General features: G+C 42.8%; 1 protein-coding gene across 1 annotated transcript; it reads right to left on the bottom strand.

The window, feature by feature from the left end:
• Positions 1 to 87: 87 nt before the first annotated feature.
• Positions 88 to 19,852, bottom strand: zgc:153738 (uncharacterized protein LOC558115 homolog). Its single transcript, XM_023264160.3, has 19 exons — positions 19,739 to 19,852; positions 17,722 to 18,049; positions 17,520 to 17,639; positions 15,802 to 15,984; positions 15,642 to 15,713; positions 9,308 to 9,513; positions 9,126 to 9,210; positions 8,926 to 9,033; positions 8,675 to 8,750; positions 6,877 to 6,983; positions 6,705 to 6,791; positions 6,562 to 6,623; positions 6,399 to 6,481; positions 4,616 to 4,723; positions 4,339 to 4,538; positions 2,722 to 2,808; positions 2,458 to 2,635; positions 2,140 to 2,378; positions 88 to 226 (listed from the first exon to the last, which is right to left on the bottom strand). The coding sequence occupies exons 1-19, from the start codon at positions 19,747 to 19,749 to the stop codon at positions 113 to 115; spliced, it is 2,454 nt and encodes an 817-aa protein (XP_023119928.2). The 5' UTR covers positions 19,750 to 19,852; the 3' UTR covers positions 88 to 112.
• Between the last annotated feature and the right edge of the window lie 598 nt (positions 19,853 to 20,450).

Genomic DNA, 20,450 nt, shown 5'->3' on the forward strand with positions numbered 1-20,450 from the left:
TCTATCTATAATCTGTAATCTATAATCTACAATCTATTATTTATAATCAGTTTAGCTGCTCAGAAGCTTCTATCTCGTTTCAGTAAAAGTCAAACCATTCAGATTAAACAGTTTATTTCTTCTTCTTCTTCTTCTTTGTATTTTTTCCTTTTCCTGCTTCTTCTTCTTCTTTTCCTGTTGCAGCTTTAATCCTCTTCTTCCCCAGAGGAGTCTTAGCGTACCAGTTCTGGAGAAACACCGGAATCAATCATTAACAAATCAATAAAACGATCAGATCAGGGAAACTGAAGAGTAACTCAACATCTGTCTGCTTCCATCACCTGCACAGGTGAGCTCATGTGACATCACTGCTGATGTGGGGATGACAAAACACACTTTTAACTGCAAGCATCATGAAGAACCAACCAGAACCTCCTCAGAACATCTGGTTCTTCATCTCCAGTAACTTTATTAATGATCAGCGTTCCACCTTCATACTAGGAATAAAAAAGTGGGAAAATTGCCACTAAAAGACACCAAATCACTTCAAAAATAGGCAAAACTACCCTGAAATTCAAATATGCCACGAAAATACCCAAAATCACCACGAAAACTCCCAAAAGTACCACAAAACAGGTGAAATTGAGACCAAATCTCAAATTCAGCATAAAAAACTTGCACAATGACCCTAAAAACAGCCAAAGTCACCCTGAAATGTTCAAATGTGCCAGCAAAGACACAAAAAATCACCACAAAAATGGCCATATTTACAATAAAAAGTACCAAAACTACCACAAAACTGGGGAAATTGTGACAAAAATTCAAATTTGGCACAAAAAAACATGCAAAATAACCACAAAAATGGTCAAAATCACCCTAAAAAGAGCCAAAATTACCTTGAAAATTTCAAATATGTCAGGAAAAACATCCAAAATCACCACAAAAAGGACCAAAATTACCACAAAACAGATGAAATTGCAACAAAAACTCAAATTCAGCACAAAAAAAATGACAAAATAAGACTAAAGTTGTTGCCTGACCTCCACAGAACATCTGGTTCTTCATCTGCAGTAACTTTATTAATGGTCAGAGTTCTACCTTCATACTGGGAATATTTCCAGAGTTCCAGGTCTTTGAAGAATGTCCTCTAGAGTAGACTCTAGAACTTTCTACAGAGGACGTTCTCCTTTCTTGCTTCCAGTCTCTACGTTTAGAACATTAAGAACTGGAGACTTCCAGGTCCTTGAAGTCCATAGAAGTGGGTCCAGATTTATCACTTTTTAATGGACTTTTTCCATCATTTCTGAGCCTCAGAACTTTATCAGTCCAGCAGATAGACACATGACATTTTAGGAGGAGAAACACATCTGAGTTCTGGTAAAAAATTGCAACGAAGATGACTAAAAAAGCTGGAAAATTCCCACAAAAAGAAACCAAATCGCCAACAAAGGGCCAAAATTACCACAAACACAAAATCAGCACAAAAAGACCAAAAATCACCACATAAAGAGGTGAATATACCACAAAAAGACAAAATTCTCCACCAAAAGATGCAAAATTACCACAAAAAGGCCAAAACTACCACCAACAGATGCAAAACCAGCACCAAAAATGCAAAGTTTCCACAAAAAGACACAAAATCTTCACCAAAAGAAGCACAATTACCCAAAACAACCATCTGGTTCTTCATCTCCAGTACCTTTATTAATGATCAGAGTTCTACCTTCATACTGGGAATATTTCCAGAGTTCCAGGTCCTTTAAGTCCATAGAGGAGAACATTCCCTGGAGAAAGTTCTAGAAAGTTTCCAATTGTCGGTAGGTCTACTCTAGAACTTTCTACAGAGGACGTTCTCCTTTCTTGCTTCCAGTCTCTAAATTTAGTCTCATTTAGAACATTCAGAACTGGAGACTTCCGGGTCCTTGAAGTCCATAGAGGTGGATCCAGATTTATCATTCTTTAATGGACTTTATCCATCATTTCTGTGCCTCAGAACTTCATCAGTACAGCAGATAGACACATGACATTTAGGAGGAGAAACACATCTGAGTTCTGGTTTGGTTCTGGTCTGTTTTGTTTCTGGTCTGTTTGGGACTTCGTAACAGAGAGGAAAGCAGTCTGTCGTTGAGTTACTCGTTAAATAGAATAAACCCAGTGTACCTTCAGGGCTTCTTCCTCTTCCTGGAACACCGGGTCGATCTTGGCCAACGGAGGAACGAACTCGACAGCCGTCAGCGGCCGGCTGGTTTGCATCAGGATGCGACGCTTGGTGAGGACGCTCTGGATGGCCTGGACCATGTGACCTGGGGTGTAGCCGTCGGTGATCTTGGCCAGAGAGCTGAGGTCCAGGGCTTCGGTCACCTCGCCGCCCTGCTTCTGGATCAGGCGCTTCCACAGGACTGAAAGCAAATGGCTAAACGTGACCTTTCACACCACTGAATAAGAGCAGCAGACTGGACGTTGCTCTGGTGTTCTTACTGTATCTGGAGCCGTAGTCCGGTCTCGGGATGAGGATGATCTTGCTGTACATTTTACACAGTGACTTAATGTCAGCGCTGAGCGGGTCTTTAGTTGTTCCTATCAACAGAACACGATCCTCTCCTTTGATCAGCTTCAGAGACTTCAGCAGATCTTTCTTCAGCCGCTTTGGATCCAACTGTTGGGACACAATCAGTCAGAATGACCATGAGGATACATAAATACATCAGTAGAACAAGGTGATTCCATCTTTCTCAGCAGTACCTCTTTTTCTTCCTTGGGAACTTTCTTGTAGAACATTTTCTCTGCGTCTTCGACCCATATTACTGAAGGCTGCAGCAGCCTCGCGACCTGAAAATGGTCATCAAGAACTGTAATTTTACTTCCTAGCCAAGTAGGATGAAAATGTTTATTCCTGCAAGACACCCACTACTTAAAATTCTAGACAATATGCTGCTATCATCAGAGATATGTACATCTCAACCAGTGTTTTAGGAACAACATGAGCACATGCTGTAACCTGCACACAATAAACAGCAGGAAGTTATTCTATATTTGCATTTTTCAGGATATTTGACTGACTTATCAGCTCTCTATGACGTTAAGCATTTAAAATATACAGTTTACAACAGAAGTAAGTCCCACTTAAGTGTCAAATGTTAGAGACTGGAGGTTCAAGTGATGAACAATCAAAAGCAAACACTTGAGAAAGACTATATTGAAAATAGAGAGCCCCGAGCAGAAACTCCAACAAAACAACAACACTAAGTCCATCTGTGATTTCATTCAGTCTAACCAATGAACATGGTTCTAAAATGAGCTGTGAACAGCAGAACTTTCTCAGTTCTGGACCTATGGACCGTGTCTATCTATGTCTGCATCATGGCTCCACATGGAAAAGAACTGAACAGAGGAAGTGAAAAATCTGACTGAGAGACTCGACAAAGATGGAAAAGGATCCAGGAAGATCAGTGAGCAACTAAAAACCAGTGAAGCACAGGGCACGCTTATTAGTTTCTTTTCCGCTTAGTAATATGCTTACAATCAGCAGGTCGTCTCGTCAGATCTGAGGTCGTAAATCAGGAGGTACAGAAGGAGTCATAGTACCACTAATCAGGATGTATAGAAGGAGTCATAGTACCACTAATAGGGAGGTATAGAAGGAGTCATAGTACCACTAATCAGGAGGTACAGAAGGAGTCATAGTACCACTAATCAGGAGGTACAGAAGGAGTCATAGTACCACTAATCAGGAGGTACAGAAGGAGTCATAGTACCACTAATCAGGAGGTACAGAAGGAGTCATAGTACCACTAATCAAGAGGTATAGAAGGAGTCATAGTACCACTAATCAGGAGGTACAGAAGGAGTCATAGTACCACTAATCAGGAGGTATAGAAGGAGTCATAGTACCACTAGTCAGAGCTCCTAAAATGACTCCACAGACAGTGAACTACTTTCTCCATCTAGCTGTAAAAACAGATGGCAGCTACTTCAGACTTGACTCAGGGGTTCTCTGTGGAAACCAGGGTTAATGTGAAGCTCAGACAGTGTGAAGGACACTTCAGAACATCAACCTCTACATCAGATCTGTGGCTGTTTATTAAAGGATTAATAAACAGATGTACTGTCTTTGTTCTGTTCTGTTTCCTGTCCGAGGGAATAAATGTTTGCTGTTTGATATAAACTGACAATAACAGTGAATTTCCTTTGGCCGTTATACGTTCTCAACATGTGAGAGATGAAACAGATCAGATGCTTCAAATAAGACATTTGGATGTTGGCAAAGCAGCTTTGTTCTTTCTGCTTCTGTTAGTTCTAGTTATCAGCAGGAAGTCACTCAGAACACAAGTTTAAATATGTTGTCGGGTGTTCTTGTACCTTGAACACCAGGTGGAGCATCATGGCCAAGCCGCTCTTTCCTGGATACTTCCCTGCTGTGTTCAGAGGCGACAGATCAAACATGGTGGATCCCGTCTCCTGACAAACTGCATGAACCAGCATCTTCTTCCCGACACCTGAAGGTCCGACCAGCAGCATGGCCTTCACCAGAGGAGCCTTCTCATGCACCGACTGAGAGCCTGCAGACAGAACACTTCTTCTTCTCAGACCACGACACTTTCAGCTAATTCTAAATATGGACCGAATGTCTTCATACCTAACGGCAGAACTGCGTACAGAGACAGGACTTGTCGCACATCTGATAATGACGGCATTGGCTCGATGTCGTTTTGCCTCAGTGTGGTTCCAAGATAGCTGTAGTCACCTGAGAGCAGGAGGCAGCAGATGGTTTAATCAGCTGTGATTTACTGGCACCACTTTAAAATTTTGTTTCACATGCATCAACTGACACAAAACTTGTGAGATAAATCTTCATATATTGTTTAGTTTTTGTTGAGACTGATATGTCAACTGTATGGTCATTCTAGAAAACAAACTTTGGATTCCGTTCTGACTGTTTGGCAAAATAGTGGATGAAAAAACAAATCGAAAAAACCTGATCGAAACCTGGTTCTTTGAAGCATCTTCCAGCAAAATGCAGCTTCTTATCTGGACAGATCTTCATAGTCACACCGTTTACTTCACAGCCTTCCAACACCACTGTGTCTTCATCAGAGGCAAACCGATATATTCATCTTAAAGCTGGCTGAACATCTGAACATGCATCCATCCATCCATCCATCCATCCATCCATCCATCCATCCATCCATCCATCCATCCATCCATCCACTATCTATCCACCACTTTTGTCGTCTCCCAGCGCTTGGCATAGTAAATACAGAGCTAACAAATTTAAAGAAACGACAAAGAACCCTGTGAGCGAATCTATTGGAGGATAGATCCGATGTCACACCCCAACACCGGGTGAAAGCAGGAAACAGAACTCTCTTGAAGTTAGAGACAGAGGAACAGTTCTTTTAAATCACAAATAGAACAGTCTCTCTTTTTCTTATATCTTACTGTATTTTAAAATATATTTTCCAATATTTTTTCTATATTTTTACTGTATTTTTAATATATTTTATTTTTGCAGTATTTTTACTATATTTTATTGTATATTTTAATGTATTCTACTATATTTTTACTGTGTTTTTACTGTATTTTACTATATTTCACTGTATTTTTACTATATTTTTACTGCATTTTTACTACATTTTAAAATATATTTTACTATGTTTTTACTATTTTTTACTGTGTTTTTGCTGTATTTTTTTATATTTATATTCCTGTTTTCATGGAAAACGGGAAATTGTCTGGGTGACCCCAAACTTTTGAATAGTAGTGTATATTTTTATTGTATTATGACTATATTTTACTATATTTTTATTATATTATTGCTGTATTTTTTTACTATATTTTTATTACATTTTTACTGCATTTTTGAATATATTTTACTACATTTTTACTATATTTTGCTGTATTTTTACTTTATTTTACTACTTTTATTTTTACTATATTTTTACTATGTTATTATTGTATTTTTCACTATATTTTTATTATATTCTTACTGTATTTGTAAATATATTTTACTATATTTTTACAGTATTTTCTAATATATTTTACTTTATTTTTACTGTCTATTACTATATTTTACTATATTTTAACTGTATTTGTAAATATATTTTACTATATTTTTACTACATTTTTACTGTATTTTTACTACATTTTTACTATGTTTTTACTTTATTTTTACAATATTTTTTGCTGTATTTTTTCTATATTTATATTATACAGGAAATTGTCTGGGTCACCCCGACTCCGACCACAAGGACTGACATCAGAGCAGTGTCTTGGCAGTCACAAACCAGAAGAGGGCAGCACATCACCACTAAGTCATTTCTTTATAGCTCACTTGTTAAAATCACTGTAATGTAATTGGCGATCAGAGCAAAGTACAATCAGGATTCTGAGACCAAATGTTTTCTTCAAGTGTGCCTCACCCAGGTAGTCCTGCAGTCGAACACGGTCGGCCTGCTTCAGTAAACCTTGTTCCACCAGCTCCTGGCACAGAGACTCCAGCGTCCTGGTGGACATGAATAAATTAGAGCTTTCCATTGACCAGCTGATCAGCTTCATATGACTCGATTCCGTCCTGAAACTCACCGATCAGCCGTCAGGTCCTTTTCCTTTTTCTTCTTCTTCCCACTCTTAGATGCTTTCTTCTTCTGTCGAGTAAAATCCATATAATGAGCAAACAGCTCGAGTGAATTCATGTAATCTGCGAACATCGTGTTTCACTTTGATACCTTTGCATTTGCTTTTGCTTTGCCACCCTTGTCTTTATCCACAGACAGCTTCCACTCAGCCAGCTCTTGTCTCATCTGTTCATCCACCTGGAACAAACACAGAACCATCACTTTGGTTATACGTGGCACTGATACCACTTTTAGAACAATGTGTGTTTGCAGCCAACAACACCTGCTTCTGAATCTCTTCTTCAACCACTTTCCTCTTCTCTTCCTTGATCAGCTCCACCTCGTGCCTCTGGATGAAGTTTTCAGACTCGTCACGGGTTTGCCAAAAATCTGAGGATGACAAATGTTCAGCCTGAGTTTTATTCATGAGAGTGAGAAACTACATCCCAGTTGGTAACGTTTCCCCTTTTAGTGACCGAGGTCAGTATAATTTGGCTTTTAGACAAGAATGTAAAGAAAAGTGAAAACACATTTCAAAAGACCTCAGTCTTCTTTATAAGCTGTGAAACTCTGTCAGGTTCCTCAGGGATCCTGAGTCAACAGAACTTTTCTAGTTCTCAGTTGGATTGAGGTCTGGACTCTTACTCGGCCTCCAGAATACAATATAAACTGTTTACATATTAAGATCTTTTCAATATTTTTTATTTTATTTATATATAGTGTGCCTTTTTCTATTTTTTATCTATTGCTGGGAGTCACCAATCGTAATTTCACTGTGTGGAAACACAATGACAATAAAGATTCTTGATTCTTGAGCTTTCACCACGTTGTCTTTAAATTGTTGCTGAGGATCTTCGTTTGTTTGCTTCGACTCATCTGGATGAAAAACTGATCTTCTCCAAGTGTCAGTTCTCTTCAGACTGCATCAGGTTGTCCTCCAGGATTTCATTTACCCTCTACCTTTACAAGCCTTCCAGGACCTGCTGCTGAGGAACACCATGATGCTGCCTCTACCGTACTTCACATGATGATGCTGCCACCACCATGCTTCACATCATGATGCTGCCACCACCGTGCTTCACATCATGATGCTGCCTCTACCGTACTTCACATCATGATGCTGCCACCACCTTGCTTCACATCATGATGCTGCCTCTACCGTACTTCACATCATGATGCTGCCGCCACTGTGCTTCACAGTGTTGATGGTGTGTTTGTGATGATGTTCAGTGTTTGGTGTCCACCAAACATAGCATCCAGTCTAATGGACATAAAGCTCCATCCTGGTCTCCTCAGACCAAAGAACCTTCTTCCAGGTGACTTCAGAGTCTCCACATGTCTTCTGGTGAACTCTAGTCCAGATTTAATTTCAGCTTTTTCCAACAGAGTCTTTCTCTTTGTCTCCATAAAGCTTTGACTGGTGAAGAACAGACAACAGTTGTTGGATGAACAGTCTCTCCCATCTCAGCTGCTGAAGCTTGAAACTCCTTCAGAGGAGTTATAGATGTCTTGGTGGCCTCCCTCACTTGTCTATTTCTTCTCGGTCTCTCAGTTCTTGAGGACGTTCTGCTCTAGTCAGATTTATTCATGTTCCATCTTCCTTCCATTTCTTAATGATGGATTTAACTGGACTCCAAGAGATCTTCAGGAACTTGGAAATGTTCTTGTATCGTCCTGACTGATGCTTTTCAACAACCTTTTCTCAGAGTTTCTCAGAGTGTTCTTTAGTCTTCATGGTGTAGTTCCATCCGGAGTACTGATCCACCAGGGACTGGACCTTCCAGATCCACGAGTCTTTATCCTACAATCACTGAGACATTCGCTGTTTAAATTATTATTATTTGTTTGAATTATTATTTAGGGAGATTAAATGAAATGAAAACCTTGATAGTATTTTGGACAGCCATGACAGATGTGCAGTTCTACCATTTAAACAGCATACTCTCCAGCTGGTTTAGACCTAAATGTAAATTATCAGTCCTTTTTGAAGCCAGATCTAGATTTTAACTTTTAATCTTTAGAAAGGCAGCAAACAAACTGTGAACCAGTAGCTATCTTAACAGTTTTAAATTTAAACATACCAACAAATGTTTTGTGTCCTTCTTCCAAATCTGACAGAAAAGCCGAGGGCATCATCTTCAACCCGGCCGCCTCCTCCTGTGGTTCAGAAGAGCCTTATATTGGTTTGCTTTGTTCATTATTTGATTCCACTTTGAACTAATTCCATTTGCTCCATATTGTTGTTCACTTTAAATGGTGTGATATCACCAGATTTTAATGACTTGTATATTAAATCAGTGACTGATCATTAAATACAGCTGTGTTCTCTTACTTCCTTATCATCCTTGGCTTCGTCCTTCTTCCCTTTTTCCTTCTTTTCCTCTTTCCCTTTTGGTTTGTTGTTTGCTGCTACTTCTTTTTCAGCAAGTTCTTCCATTAACTATATAAAAAAAATATATGCTTGACATGATTCATACACTAACCCATCCTAAAAGTGTGCAACTAAGACTTTTCACCGAGGTTGTGTTTTACCTGCTGAGGGTTCTTTTGAGCAAAAATGAGGGCGGAGCCTCCGTCCTCCTCATCTGGGTAGTCTGGAAACACTCCTGTAGCATTACTATAAACACAAAAGCACAAAAGATATAAAATACACCAACATCAGTTCTGTTAAATGTGTGAAAGAAAGCATAAAAACAAAATCTGTGGTTCCTTACCGGCATTCAATGAACCACTGCCGAATTTGCTCTTTCATGGTTTTGCTCATGTCGTGGCCCTCCATATCTCGTAGCTGGTTTGTAACCACCTCTATGGACTTTTGGTAAGCTTCCTCGTGCTCTTCCTGTTTCACTCGTGTGCAGGCTTCATTGGCCTGGGCAGTGGTTTCTGCAGGGGACGGCAGCTGGTGTTTTGGATCCATTATCTAGCACGAAAGTGATCCAAACATATTGTATAGTTTAAAAATCTTTTGTTTGTTGCAGGTTCTCAGAAAAACAAGACAATCAAGGACAGGAACGTTAAGCGTTTAAGGGAAAAAATAGATCAAATGGCTTCATATGATACAGATAGAAACTGTAGTTGCTCCTGGGCGTGGGAGCTTTCTGCGTGGAGTCTCCATGTTCTCTCTGCTGGGTTTTCTCTGGGTTCGCCAGCTTCCTCCCACAGTCCAAAAACATGCCAAGGTTAATTGGTAACATTAAACTGTCTGTGTAGGTCTGAATGGGAGTGTGATTGTCTCTGTGTGTAGCCCTGTGATAGACTGTGTATAGATGATGGATGGATGGATGGATGATGGATGGATGGATGATGGATGGATGGATGGATGATGGATAGATGATGGATGATGGATGGATGGATGCATGGATGGATGCATGGATGGATGGATGGATGGACGTATGATTGATGGATGATGGATGGATGGATGGATGGACGGATGGATGGATGATGCATGGATGGATCGATGCATGGATGGATGGATGGATGGATGGATGATGGATGTGTGGATGGATGGATGGATGGATGGATGCATGGATGGATGGATGGATGAAGGATGGATGGATGGATGATGGATGGATGGATGGATGATGGATAGATGATGGATGGATGGATGGATGGATGCATGGATGCATGGATGGATGCATGGATGGATGGATGGATGGACGTATGATTGATGGATGATGGATGGATGGACGTATGATTGATGGATGATGGATGGATGGACGGATGGATGGATGATGCATGGATGGATGGATGCATGGATGGATGGATGGATGGATGCATGGATGGATGGATGGATGGATGATGGATGTGTGGATGGATGGATGGATGGATGGATGGATGAAGGGATGGATGGATGATGGATGGATGGATGGATGATGGATAGATGATGGATGGATGGATGGATGCATGGATGGATGCATGGATGGATGGATGGATGGATGGACGTATGATTGATGGATGATGGATGGATGGATGGATGGATGGATGGATGGATGATGCATGGATGGATGGATGGATGCATGGATGGATGGATGATGGATGTGTGGATGGATGGATGGATGGATGGATGGATGGATGGATGGATGGATGGATGGATGGATGAAGGATGGATGATGGATGGATGATGGATGGATGGATGGATGGATGGATGGATGGATGGATGGATGGATGGATGGATGGATGGATGGTCGGACTTAGAGCGCCAATAAAAAAGCATCCCCCTATGAAGTGTTTCTTCTTCATTGCTTTTCAACGCTGAATCATGGTCAATATGATTCAGCTTTTCTGACATTTACAAGACTCTTTCAAAAGACTCTTTCATGTCAAAGTGAAAACAGATTTCTACAAAGTAATTTTAATTAATTGAAAATATAAAATGTAAAATAAGTGACTGGATGAAAATTCACCCCCTTTAAATCGACTAATTAAAGCTGCAGCCAGTTGGTGGTAGAAGTCACCTTCAGTAAATGGATGATCTGAGGCCAGTGGATTTCTCAGTGATTGTAATATAAAGCCTCTCCCTGGGCTGCGACCTTATCGTGGTGGAGGGGTTTGCGTGTCCTAATGATCCCAGGAGCTATGTTGTCCGGGGCTTTATGCCCCTGGTAGGGTCACCCAAGACAAACAGGTCCTCGGTGAAGGACCAGACAAACAGCAGCCCAGAAGACCCCAATGAAGATTAAAAACTTTGGAACCACGAGTCCCTTGCCCGGATGCGGGTCACCGGGGTCCCCCCCTGGAGCCAGGCCCGGGGGTGGGGCTCGATGGAGAGCGTCTGGTGGCCGGGCTTCTTCCCACGGGGCCCGGCCGGGCACAGCCCGAAGAAGAGACGTGGGACCCCCCTCCAGCAGGCCCACCACCCGCAGGAGGGGCCATAGGGGTCCGGTGCCATGTGTGTTGGGTGGTGGCCAGGGGCGGGGAGCCTGGCGTACCGACCCCCGGCTACACAAGCTGGCTCTAGGGACGTGGAACGTCACCTCTCTGGCGGGGAAGGAGCCTGAGCTGGTGTGCGAGGCTGAGAAGTTCCGACTTGATATAGTCGGCCTCACCTCGACACACAGCAGGGGCTCTGGAACCAGCCCTCTCGAGAGGGGTTGGACTCTCTTCCACTCTGGAGTTGCCAATGGTGAGAGGCGCCGAGCAGGGGTGTCAATACTCATTGCGCCTCGGCTCGGTGACTGTGTGTTGAAGTTTACCCCGGTGGACGAGAGGGCGGCCTCCCTTCGCCTTCGGGTGGGGGGACGGTTCCTTACTGTTGTTTGCGCCTACGGGCCGAACAGCAGTTCGGAGTATCCGCCCTTTCTGGAATCCTTGGAGGGGGTGCTGGAGAGCGCCCCTTCTGGGGATTCCATAGTTCTGCTGGGGGACTTCAACGCTCACGTTGGCAATGACAGTGAGACCTGGAGAGGCGTGATTGGGAGGAACGGCCCCCCCGATCTGAACCCGAGTGGTGTTCTGTTATTGGACTTCTGTGCTCGTCACAGATTGTCCATAACGAACACCATGTTCAGGCATAAGGGTGTCCATATGTGCACTTGGCACCAGGACACCCTAGGCCGCAGTTCGATGATCGACTTTGTTGTCGTATCGTCGGACTTGCGGCCGCATGTCCTGGACACTCGGGTGAAGAGAGGGGCGGAACTGTCAACTGATCACCACCTGGTGGTGAGTTGTCTCCGATGGTGGGGGAGGATGCCAGTCAGACCTGGCAGACCCAAACGGATCGTGAGGGTGTGCTGGGAACGTCTGGCGGAGTCCCCTGTCAGAAGGAGTTTCAACTCCCACCTCCGGTCAAACTTCAACCATGTCCCGAGGGAGGTGGGGGACATTGAGTCCGAGTGGACCATGTTCCGTGCCTCCATTGCTGAGGCGGCTGATCGTTGCTGTGGCCGTAAGGTGGTCGGTGCCTGTCGCGGCGGCAATCCCCGAACCCGTTGGTGGACACCGGCGGTAAGGGATGCCGTCAAGCTGAAGAAGGAGTCCTATCGGGCCTTTTTGGCCTGTGGGACTCCGGAGGCAGCTGACAGGTATCGGCTGGCCAAGCGGGCTGCAGCTGCGGCTGTCGCCGAGGCAAAAACTCGGGTATGGGAGGAGTTTGGCGAGGCCATGGAAAACGACTTCCGGACGGCTTCGAAGAGATTCTGGTCCACCATCCGGCGTCTCAGGGGGGGAAAGCGGTGCACTGTCAACACTGTGTATAGTGGGGATGGTGCACTGCTGACCTCAACTCGGGACGTTGTGAATCGGTGGGGGGAGTACTTCGAAGACCTCCTCAATCCCACCGACACGCCTTCTGATTCAGAAGCGGGGCCTGGGGTCTCAGGGGTGGATTCTCCCATCTCTGGGGTCGAAGTCGCCGAGGTAGTTAAAAAGCTCCTTGGTGGCAGGGCCCCGGGGGTGGATGAGATCCGCCCGGAGTTCCTCAAGGCCCTGGATGTTGTGGGGCTGTCCTGGTTGACACGCCTCTGCAACATCGCGTGGACATCGGGGGCAGTGCCTCTGGATTGGCAGACTGGGGTGGTGGTCCCTCTTTTTAAAAAGGGGGACCGGAGGGTGTGTTCCAACTATAGGGGGATCACACTCCTCAGCCTCCCCGGGAAGGTCTATTCAGGGGTACTGGAGAGGAGGATCCGCCGGATAGTCGAACCTCGGATTCAGGAGGAGCAATGTGGTTTTCGTCCCGGCCGTGGAACTGTGGACCAGCTCTACACCCTCAGCAGGGTCCTTGAGGGTGCATGGGAGTTTGCCCAACCAGTCCACATGTGTTTTGTGGATCTGGAGAAGGCTTTCGACCGTGTCCCTCGGGGAACCCTCTGGGGAGTGCTCCGGGAGTACGGGGTAACGGACCACCTAATACAGGCTGTCCGTTCCCTGTATGACCGGTGCCAGAGCTTGGTCCGCATCTCTGGCAATAAGTCGAACTCGTTTCCAGTGAGAGTTGGACTCCGCCAGGGCTGCCCTTTGTCACCGATTCTGTTCATAATTTTTATGGACAGAATATCTAGGCGCAGCCAGGGTGTTGAGGGGGTCCGGTTTGGTGACCTCAGGATTCCGTCACTGCTTTTTGCGGATGATGTGGTCCTGTTGGCTTCATCATGCCAGGACCTCCAACTCTCACTGGATCGGTTCGCAGCCGAGTGTGAAGCGGTTGGGATGAGGATCAGCACCTCCAAATCCGAGTCCATGGTCCTCAGCCGGAAAAGGGTGGAGTGCACTCTCCGGGTCAGGGATGAGGTCCTGCCCCAAGTGGAGGAGTTTAAGTACCTCGGGGTCTTGTTCACGAGTGAGGGAAGGATGGAACGAGAGATCGACCGGCGGATTGCTACGGCCTCCGCAGTAATGCGGGCGCTGTACAGGTCCGTCGTGGTAAAGAGGGAGCTGAGCCGAAAGGCGAAGCTCTCAATTTACCGGTCGATCTACGTTCCTACCCTCACCTATGGTCACGAGCTTTGGGTAGTGACCGAAAGAACAAGATCGCGGGTACAAGCGGCTGAAATGAGTTTCCTCCGCAGGGTGGCTGGGCTCTCCCTTAGAGATAGGGTGAGAAGCTCGGCCATCCGGGAGGATCTCAGAGTAGAGCCGCTGCTCCTCCGCGTAGAGAGGAGCCAGATGAGGTGGCTCGGGCATCTAATTAGGATGCCTCCTGGACGCCTCCCTGGTGAGGTGTTTAGGGCACGTCCCACTGGGAAGAGGCCCCGGGGAAGACCCAGGACACGCTGGAGAGACTATGTCTCCCAGCTGGCCTGGGAACGCCTTGGGGTCCCCCGGGAGGAGCTAGATGATGTGGCCGGGGAGAGGGAGGTCTGGGCTTCCCTCCTAAAGCTGCTGCCCCCGCGACCCGACCCGGATCAGCGGTAGAAGATGGATGGATGGATGGATGGATGTAATATAAAGACTCCTGAATCTGGAAGGTCCAGTCCCTGGTGGATCAGTACTCCTGGATAGAACTACACCATGAAGACTAAAGAACACTCCAAGAAACTCTGAGAAAAGGTTGTTGAAACGTGTCAGTCAGGACGATACAAGAACATTTCCAAGTTCCTGAGGATCTCTTGGAGTCCAGTTAAATCCATCATTAAGAAATGGAAGGAAGATGGAACATGAATAAATCTGACTAGAGCAGAACGTCCTCAAGAACTGAGAGACCGAGAAGAAAGAGACTAGTGAGGGAGGCCACCAAGACACCTATGACTCCTCTGAAGGAGTTTCAAGCTTCAGCAGCTGAGATGGGAGAGACTGTTCATCCAACAATTGTTGTCTGTTCTTCACCAGTCGAAGCTTTATGGAGACAAAGAGAAAGACTCTGTTGGAAAAAGCTGAAATTAAATCTGGACTAGAGTTCACCAGAAGACATGTGGAGACTCTGAAGTCACCTGGAAGAAGGTTCTTTGGTCTGAGGAGACCAGGATGGAGCTTTATGTCTATCAGACTAGATGATATGTTTGGTGGACACTAAACACTACAGAGCTCCACAGGAATGGTTTGAAGACAACACGCCTGAAGTTCTGGAGACCAAGTCCAGACCCCAATACAACTGAGAATTAAAAAAGTTCTGTTGACTCAGGATCTCTGTGGAATTTGACAGATTTCAACAGTCTATAAAGAAGAAGGAGGTGAAACTTCAGCGTCCAGATGTTCAGACTGATGGAGACCAACAGGATCAATGATGGAACTAAAGGTTTATCTACTAAACACTGACTGGAAGGAGGTAAACACTGATCTTGTGTTTTATATTTCTAATTAACTGGCATTACTTTGTAGAAATCAGTTGTCACTTTGACATGAAATAATCTCTTTTTTTTGGAAATTCTTGTCAAAAATGGCTAACTATTTTGACCATGATTCAGTGTTGAAAAGCACTAAAAGAGGAGAACCTCCAGTGTGGCTAAATACTTTTTATAGGAGCAGAAAGATGAGGATGACGTCTTGTACTGACGAATATCTATTATGCAGCTTTCAGGCAGGTTCCATTAAAGGTGCTGCTGGCCTTTTAAATACTTAACTGATCTAATTTTGCAGATTAAAACAGTAAAAGTGGCTCTTATCGCTCACCATTCCTAGAAAAAACATCTCCTCCTGTCGTTCAGCCTTTGTCCTCCTCCTTGACACGAAGCTCCTCCACACCTGCAAACCAAACCAAACCAAACCTCTGAGCACCTGAGGACCAAAGAAGGCTGAAGACAAAGAGAGAAGCCCGTCGGTAACAAAAGACCTTCTGGATGCAGGTCGCTGCCAGCTCCATATCAGCTGCTCCAGAGTCTTTAGTCCTGTACATCCGGTTCATGTTTCTACATTCCACGTTCAGCTTGGCCCTCAGGCATCCCTGTCGAGCTCTTTCAGCCAGCTGGACGAGCCGAACCGCCTCCTCTGGACTCATGTGTTTGACCGCTTGAGGCTGCAGGAACCAGAAAGATCCAGTTTTAATAACGATAAGATCACAGCAAGTTAAGTTTGGTTCTGAAGGTGGGAAGTTGTTTTACTGATTCCACCGACTCTCACCGTTTCCCTAAACATGGACGTCCAGCGTCAGCCTATAAATAACCACAACTCCAAATGTTTCCCTTTCCTTTAGTGCCTAAAATGTTCACATTTAAGGATTTTTAATTTTTTTTACAAAACATCATGAACAACCTGAAGTTTCTAAAGGAAAAATAAATTCAATTTCAACAACATTCAACCTCAGTTTATCATTTCCACATTACAACTTCCAGATCACAGAGTGTCTACAAAGGAACACAACATTTAGTCATCTGGAACTGAACGATATAGTATTTGACTTTAAAAAGGACAAAAAACAACAAAAACAAGACAAAATATTACAGAAATGAGACACAAAACGACAAAAGCGAGAAATAAAATGACAAAAATGAGACAAACGACACAAAACAAAACAAAAAAGAGACAAAACATTTAGAGGAAAATAGCTACAAAGCACCAAAAAAAATGGACAAACAACAAAAACGAGACAAAAAATGACAAAAGTGAGAAACGAGACGTCCAAAAAATACACAAGTGAGACAAAAAATGACAAAAGCCAAACGAAAAAAGACAAAAAACTACAAAAACAAGAAAAAAATTACAAAAATGAGACACAAAATGGCAAAAGCAAGAAACAAAATGACGAAAAAATAAACAAATGCAAGCAAGACAAAAAAAACAGAACGACAAAAATGACAGAAATGAGACACAAAACGACAAAAACAAGACACAAAATGACAAAAACACGAGACAAACGACAAAAGTCAGACAAAAAACAAAAGCAAGACAAAATATTACAATAATTAGACACAAAAAGACAAAAACATGAAACAAAACAACAAAAATAAGACAAAAAATACAAGCGAGACAAAAAGGAAACATAAAATGATGAATAAAGCAAACACAAAATGACAAAAATGAGACAAACGACACAAAACAAAACAAAAAACAGACAAAAAGTTACAAAGCAACAAAGAAATGGACAAAAACAGACAAACAAGTGAGACAAAACGGAAAAACAAAATGGCAAAAATGTGAGAAAAAGGTCAGACAAAAAGCAACAAAAACAAGACAAAATATTACAAAGATGAGACACAAAATGACAACAGGACAATGAACAATCTAGTATTTTACTTTATGATCAAAACAACTTGTCATGGTCCAGAAATTATTTTAAATTTACAGTTTTACTAATTTACAATCTGCAGTTAATGTCTTCTCTGGAATTTTTACACTTTGAAGGCCGGATTGGACCCTCTGGAGGACCGCTTTAGGCCCGCAGGCCGCATGTTGGACACCCCTGATATAGACATTATGAAATAAAGCAGCTTGTGGTTTTATAATTACCTCCAAAGATGTGTTTTTTCATGTCTCTCAACTATTCACTGTAACATCATCAAGAATAAAATAACGTTTCCATTCAAATCCTATGTGGCTCTTCGTTTAACTCACCTCAGGACTTTCATTCATTTCCACCATTTTTAGGAGATCTGCCACCATCGCCTTCCGTTCTTGGACTTCTTTGCTGCGTTCCCTGAGGAAATATCGAGGGATGGGGATCTCCAGCTCGGCCTGCAGAACAAACAGACAGATCAGAGTCGCCATGTTGGACCAGTCCAGCGTGGTTCCATTTAGATCTGAGGAATAAACTCACCGGAGTGAGCTTCAGGTCGTGAAGAACATCGTCCATGTAGTGATACTCTGAGAATTCCTTCTCCACCATTTCATTCTTCAGCTCCAGCACTCGTCCCATCACACTGTCCAGAATCTGCCGGACGAGTCGCCTCTTCTGAGGATGAACCATCAGGTCGTAGGCCTCCTCCAGCTGCCGCAGGGTTTGGATATACCGTACGTAGAACGTGGCCAGACGCTGGAAGAACACCACTCGGTCCTTCTCTGGACGCAGAGGTTCAGCAGGAAGCTCCTCATCCAGCAGACGCCTCAGCTCCACCTGAACATCTGCCCACAGCTGGAAGTAGGTCCTGGAGCAGAAAGAAAGTGTGGAATAGAGGATTGTTTTTGGGGAGTTGTTGACCAGTGCAGCTAGAAGCAGAACAGTCACACAAGGACAGGTCATTTTTGCACCTTCTTTCATTTGCACATTTTGGGCTAATTTTGGGTGATTGTGGAAAATTTTTAATGCTTTTTGGACAAGTTTTAGTCATTTTGGACTAATTTTGGATATAGTATTTTACTTTATGATCAAAACTACAAATGCCAGACAACAAACACCCAAAACAAGACAAAATATTACAAAACTCAGTCGCAACAGGACAAAAACGAGACACAAACCACCAAAAAAATAGGCAAACAACAAAAAGGAGACAAAAAAATGACAAACGTGAGAAACAAAACAGCCAAAAAAAATAGATAACACAAGTGAGACAAAAAACAACAAAAGTCAAATGAAAAAAGACAAAAAATAACAAAAACAAGACAAAATATTACAAAAATGAGACACAAAACCACAAAAACAAGAAACAAAATGACAAAAACATGAGACAAAGGACAAAAGCAGACAAAAAAGACAAAAACGAGAACAAAATAAAATATTAAAAAAACGAGACACAAAATCACAAAAAATGAGACAAACGACACAAAACCAAACAAATAAAGAGACAAAACATTAGACAAAAAAAGCTACAAAGCACCAAAAAAATGGACAAACAACAAAAATGAGACAAAAAAAATGACAGAAGTGAGAAACAAGACAACCAAAAAAAATACAGACAACATAAGTGGGACAAAAAATGACAAGTCAGACAAAAAAGATAAAAAAAACAAGACAAAATATTACAAAAGTCAGATGCAACATGACAAAAATGAGAAACAAAATGACAAAAAACATGAGACAAAGGACAAAAGCAGACAAAAAAGACAAAAAACAACAAAAACAAGACAAAATATGACAAAAATGAGACACAAAACGACAAAAACGATACACAAAACAATGAACAGAGCAAAACACAAATCGACAAAAACTTGAGACAAATGACAAAAATCAGACAAAAAAGACAAGAGATCAACAGCATGAAAAATATTACAAAAATGAGACACAAAACGACAATAGCGTGAAACAAAACGACAAAAAAAAGCATAAAACAATGAATAAAGTGAAACACAAAATGACCAAAATAAGACAAAAAACATAAGAGAGACGATAAGGAAACACAAAACGACAAAAATGAGAAACAAAACGACAAGAAAACATTCTGAACAATTTTTTGGCCATTTTGGACGGATTTCATCTAATTTTTGACACATTTTAGGAATTTTGGAGAAGTTTCAGTCATTTGGGACATTTAGAAATATCGTTTTTGACAAGATTTATGTTATTTCAGACTGATTTTGAGTCATTTTGAGAACATTGTAGTCTTTAAGGACACAATTTGACTTGATTTTGGACACATTTGAGTCATTTTAGACTTTTTTTCTGTCATTTTGGATCAATTTTGGATAAACTTGACGACCAGGTGTTGTTTCACCTGCAGCTCCGACAGATCAACGTTCTTCTGTCTAAAGACCCGTTAAAGTCACGTTAACGTCGGAGCTCCGGTATTTAAAGTTTAGCACCGGGCTCGGTACCGTCTTTAAACTGACGTCATTTAATCAGTGAAACGTTCCCAACCGTAACTTCCGGTTAAAACAACAACAGAAATGTTTGAACTCACCTCTGAGACATTTTCAGCCTCCAGAGAATCAAAGTGTTTCTGACTGGAACCAAACGGAGCCCAGCGGAAGCTGCAGAGAATCAAACAGCGGCCCTGCAGTTTACACGCTGTTTCCATGGCAACAGTCACGTGGTCAGTCTGGACTTCCGCTCGGGATAAAGTCTGGTTCGGTTCTGGTTGGTACTAGTGATGGGAACTCCCAAACAGCTCCTAGTTTATTATTATTTGTAGCCTCTTATTTTATCCTGACCTGCTAAATATGAATGATTTGTGTTTTCAGAAATTCTTTAGCATTCAGTGTTTTTATGAGAAGCGTCATAATTGCCTCATTTTGTGCATTTGTTCTGTTACAAAAGCAGGCATTCTTACTTTTGTTTAATATTTTAATCAAACCTTTTTGCACAACAAACAAATGAACAAAACGCTGAACAAAAAAACCCGCAGAACTGAAAGAGAACAGAAAGAGAACCAAACGCTGTGTTCAAACAGTATAAATGTCCTCAGTGCAGGTTCAGAAAAATGCGATGCCTGAGCTTGGATGGACTGACATGATTTCTTCTTTTGGTGAGTATCTGCTCTGTTTTAGAAAAGATTCTCTGAGATGGAACAAAAGTTGTCTGCCCTCCGTCACCTTCACCAGCTGGGGAAGACTGAGGCCTCGGCCTGCCTCCAGCTCAGTGGGTCATCTGCTGTTGGATGAGGTCCACAGCAT

This window comes from Amphiprion ocellaris, chromosome 2 (assembly GCF_022539595.1).
Source record: "Amphiprion ocellaris isolate individual 3 ecotype Okinawa chromosome 2, ASM2253959v1, whole genome shotgun sequence".
In the NCBI taxonomy this organism is placed as follows: domain Eukaryota; kingdom Metazoa; phylum Chordata; class Actinopteri; family Pomacentridae; genus Amphiprion; species Amphiprion ocellaris.

Coding starts and splice junctions, on each gene's coding strand:
- zgc:153738 (XM_023264160.3), bottom strand. Junction 15,714..15,801: donor CAGCGACCTGCATCCAGAAG/GTCTTTTGTTAC, acceptor TTTGGTTTGCAG/GTGTGGAGGAGCTTCGTGTC. Junction 2,809..4,338: donor TGCTCCACCTGGTGTTCAAG/GTACAAGAACAC, acceptor GACCATTTTCAG/GTCGCGAGGCTGCTGCAGCC.